This window comes from Diospyros lotus, chromosome 6, assembly GCF_014633365.1.
Source record: "Diospyros lotus cultivar Yz01 chromosome 6, ASM1463336v1, whole genome shotgun sequence".
Lineage (NCBI taxonomy): Eukaryota > Viridiplantae > Streptophyta > Magnoliopsida > Ericales > Ebenaceae > Diospyros > Diospyros lotus.
Genome location: NC_068343.1, coordinates 19679936 through 19684914, shown reverse-complemented (window position 1 = coordinate 19684914; position 4979 = coordinate 19679936). Strand labels below are relative to the sequence as shown.

Here is a 4979-nt window from a genome sequence, read left to right as displayed (position 1 = left end):
AGAAATGGCGAGACTCAAGAGAGAGAGAAAGAGAGAGAAGAACGAAGATGAGTACAAAAATTACCCATAAGGTGTCGCGTCTGCGTGAGGGGGCAGTTCAGTTCGCGTGGGGGGGGTGTGGCCGGTTCGGTTTGCTAGGAGTATTTGCTACATCGGTTCGGTTCGATTTTTTGAGTATTTTTATCAAAATAATCTAACCAAACTAAATAATTGATTTTTTTAAAAAATATAACCGAATTGAACCGCTATTTTTTAAAAACCGAACTGAATCGACCGAACTTTTCGGTTCGGGTCGGTTAGTTCGGCTTAACCAAACTTTTGCTCACCCCTAACAGTTAGAGAATGCAAGAAGGATCTTGCGTAAACGCTTCAATACTTAAGTCAGACATTGAAGATGATGAGCACTATATTAAAATCAATATCAGAGACATAGTTTTTCAAGTACGAGTGTCTGTTTATTTATAGAGTGATATGGAGTAATCTTAATTAATCTGAGATTATAATTCTTGTAGATAACACTTATCTTGAATATTCTTAATTTGACTGAAACTATGATTGTTATAGATGACGTCTATCTTTTGCAACGTTTATTTTGCCCTTTTTTGGAATATAATTTCTTATGGAATATTATTTATCTTAATATTTTGAAATTATTTTAAAATTAGAATTATTTATAAATAATTATTTATCTTTAAAAAAAATTAGATATCAGAATTATCTAATTTGCACGTTTGTGTGGGATCCTTCACATATAAAAAATTTATGCATTTTAATCTAAAAAGATATTTTAAACTTTTAAATTTTTAACATATCTTCGACATAACACATGCATGTCATAAAAACAGATGTTGCTTCCATTTAAAGCACTTTTGGTATAACTTTGTCTGTTGAGGAGCGTTGAAACCAAAATTGCCCTTGTGTTCTTTGAGGAGCTAAGAAAATAATGTGAAAATTCATTGGTTGTGTCGGCATGGTTTGACGTCTTGTCGGGCTTGGGGTTGGCTGGTGAAGTAGAGATGTCTCCTCATTCACTTGAAGACATGATTCAATTGATGAGGATTGAAGACTAGAGCTTTCTTTGCATCCAGACCTCTCTATTACCATCTAAACAATTCGATATTAAAAAAGAATTCTTCTCTTGCCACATTATTTTGATCATAAAAGGTTTATACATAACAAGAAGGATCCCCAATCTATGGGATTTACGATAAGACAAATATAGAAATAGGAAACTAAATATTCAAAATAATTAAAAAATTAAGGCTGCATTCTCTTTGCTTTTCAATTTTTAGTTTTGAGTTTTTAATTCATTTTTTGTTTCCTGTTTTGGTAATCTGTTTTCAAAAAATTGAAAATGCGTTCTCTTTATCATTTTGAAAAACCATTTCTCAAAACAGAAAACTAGAAAATGCGTTCTCTTTGAAATTTTGAAAATAATTTAAAAATAATATTTTATTCAATAAATTTGATTATTTAATAAATTAAAACTATTTAAATTTAAATAGATAAATAAATTGGCTTGAAAAAAAATAGCAAGTAGGATCATAATGTGATTATAAATAACAAGTATTAAAATAAAAATTAAAGACATGAACTGGTATTACATAATGTAATTATAAATTATAAGATTGTATCAAACAATTCAATAACAAGTGAGATTCGATTACAAGTTTTAATACAAATATTAAAAAGAAACACAATTCAAAAATTAAAACAATAAAATAAAATTACAGACTCATGTACGAGTCCCTTGATACTGATTCCACATTTGTGTGGCAATTTGATCTCTAACTTCTCCTATTTGAGCTGTTTGACTAGTATCAAAATGTATGGCTTCCCGATCTTGGTTTGATTCCGACATATCATCAAATACCATATTATCTACTGAATATTCAGTAAATAACCTGTCTAAAAAGTCCTCCTGACGAATAAAGTTATGTATTGTGCAACATGCAGTAGGGATTTGTCTTTGCCTACTAAGTGGATAATTTGTTATTAATTTCAAAATAGGAAATCTTGCCTTCAACACTCCAATGCAACGTTCAATTATGTTCCGACACGAGAAATGTTTATAATTGAACAACTCTTCCTTTCCACGTGGTCCTCCTCGTCCAAGATAATCACGCAGATGATATCTTCGACCTCGATAAGGGGCAAGAAATCCAGGCATGTTTGGATAGCCAGAATCAACAAGATAAAATTGATCTGCAAAAAACTATGATTTAAGATTGTAATATAATAAAAATATTTAATACATCATTTGAAGTATTAGAATATACCTCCCCGTGGCATTGGAAAGTTGTTCGAGGGTCTTGTAACTGCGTCAATAAATACTCGTGAATCATTAGCAGTACCTTCCCATCCAGCATGCACAAATATAAATTTCATATCAAAATTGCATGCCAACATCACATTTTGTGTTACATTAGTCTTTCTTCCACGAAAAGATGTTTGTCGTGATGCAGGTACCCAAGCTGCAACATGCATTCCATCTATTGCACCTATACAATTCTTAAAGAAAGGATATTTGCGCAAGAGACGCTCGTGAGGTCCATTTTGATTAGTAGGGGAGATTATCTCTGTGCCTAATGAACAAACAGCTCGTAAAACACGCTTAAACCATTTATGGATTGTGTTGTTGGAATGCTGAAATCTATCGCCAATAATACTATATCTTGTAGTGTGCCCTACAATCATCAAAAACATAGCAACACCCTCCTCGACACTAACTTTTTTCCCATCTGTCAACAGCCCTTTATGTTTCAAAGTGTCACAAAAATTTATGAAAACATGTTTCTGCATCCGAAAATTACGATGACACACGTCTGGATGTCCATTTAAAATTTCAAGCATGTACATTTTTCCAGTAAGCAATGATGTTCTACAAGGTGTCCTGTCAATAAAAACTCGTTTATTGGCAACAAAATAACTAAGCATTAGTCGATCACCAATAGACGCATCCAAATCATCTTCTGTAAATAAAAAATCATCACTCAAATCTTCATCAGTCGAATTTTGAACCCAACTTGATTCAGTAGACATCCTTCTGCACAAATATATTTTTAATCAACATCATTATCTACATCAATTATCATTTAATATACTACTCAAACAACATTATTTATGAAAACTATGAAAACTCAACACATCGATTAAAATAAAACAAGCAAGCATCTGTTTAGAAATATAACATCAAAGTATTAAAAGAACACAATAGTCCAAGCTAATAGAAAACACGCAACAAACCAAAATATCAAACAAATCAAAGAAGATTCAAGATAGGTCCTCTCCTAATTTCTAGCATCTCCACAAATGACATCCTAAAATCTGGATCCTTAAAAGCCTTCATTGCTTTCATATAATCTTCATTAGACACTCCTTCCATACTATTTAAGATGTCTAGGCAAACCTTTGTTGAATACGGATCTGGACTAGTGGCTTCAGAATTGCTAGATTGAATAGACGATTTTCCTTGCATGTGTGCAAGCTTTTCTTTTAGGTAAAGCATCCTAAGTTCAGTTTCTTCACTTCTCATACTTACTGTAGATGACCACTGAGCTATACAAGCCTTAAGTTTTTCACTTTTATTGGTCTTGGATTCCTTGCGTCGTCATTTGTTATGACGAATACTTGTAACTTCATCATATTCATCATCATTTTGTTGCGCACGTACATGCATTCCCCTATTCAGAAAATCATCTTCTATCTGCCTTTCTTCCTCTGATGTTGGAGGAAGTTGAGTGGAAGCATTGCCTAAACCTCCGATGGCTGTAGTCCCGCCAAATATCTCTCCAAGAACTGCATAATGCTTACATCCTTCCTTCTTGAATATTTTGTACTCAGCCTTGTTTATCTGCATTCATGAAAATAAGCCATATTAATAAGCTGTATATAGTAAAAGAATATAATGTCACAAATAAAAAATAGTGAAAATACCGTAAAAAAGTGTTGCCAAACTTCCTCAGCAGCATCAACTTTGTTGGTATTTGGATCCCATGTAACACCTGTATGCCCTACCAGTTTAGCGAACAAGCGATGCACTTTACGTAAACGGTTCCACTTACCCTTCAGTCTATCTATCCCATAATCCATTTTTGTGAGACCAATCATGTCTTGATTGATCTTGCCCCATTCGTCTTTCGTGAATGTAGAGCATTGCAATTTTCCTGCTTTCACATTGTCATAAAGTATCCCGATAAAAGCATGTTCATTCTCATCAGGCTATGACATTGGTTCCTTAGTCTTACCTCTGTGACCACCCATATTCTCTATTCAAGACATATAATAAATATCAACTACTTAACCAAGTGCAAATCCAAAATTTTACCTATGGGGAGGGCATATAGCATACAAAGATCTACAAGCAAGCTCATGATATAGTAATACAGAAATAGAGATCAGATGATAAAACCCCAACAAGCTAGTAAAGTTTACCTACTCTAATTAATAATTTGTTGCTTTTAGTTCTTATTCCATGCAAGTAACCATGCAATTAGAGATATCATTCTTAGCAAATACAGACAACTAAGGTCTTGTACCTATGCACTGTGCTTTAACAAAATATAATAATAATAATAATAATAATAATAGTAATATATAGTACTGAAACAACATGTGTATGCCCTTAATTTTAACTTTTAAACACACATAACTACTCAAATTTCCCAGTGCTACTATCTATTACTAGGCTACCAAGTTAACTGTAAATGTTTATACATTTACTTTAAAAAAAAAATTCTGATAAACTGTTTTTACTATATAATTTAGTAAAAAATGATGTCATTTTTTTAATATTTTGGTTGGTTCGAAAAAGAGTAATGATATACAACAATAAGAATTTTACCAAAATCGTTTGATAAAAATAGTATTAATAGTAATTAACCATCTGATCATAAAGCAAACTTGTTTAATGCAAACCTAAATTGAAATTTTCTAAATGCTATAAAACACCTTAATTAAAGTACATACATTAGAGAACG

At 32.2% G+C, this 4979-nt stretch overlaps 2 protein-coding genes across 2 annotated transcripts; both read right to left on the bottom strand.

Moving 5' to 3' along the window:
• Positions 1-1735: 1735 nt before the first annotated feature.
• On the bottom strand, positions 1736-3042 carry LOC127804376 (uncharacterized). Its single transcript, XM_052341235.1, has 3 exons — positions 2355-3042; positions 2021-2205; positions 1736-1921 (listed from the first exon to the last, which is right to left on the bottom strand). Exons 1-3 carry the CDS (start codon positions 3040-3042, stop codon positions 1736-1738), a joined length of 1059 nt encoding a protein of 352 aa, XP_052197195.1.
• A 220-nt stretch (positions 3043-3262) lies between these two features.
• Positions 3263-4263, bottom strand: LOC127804375 (L10-interacting MYB domain-containing protein-like). The gene is made up of 4 exons (XM_052341234.1): positions 4248-4263; positions 3937-4166; positions 3631-3853; positions 3263-3540 (listed from the first exon to the last, which is right to left on the bottom strand). Exons 1-4 carry the CDS (start codon positions 4261-4263, stop codon positions 3263-3265), a joined length of 747 nt encoding a protein of 248 aa, XP_052197194.1.
• Positions 4264-4979: the final 716 nt, after the last annotated feature.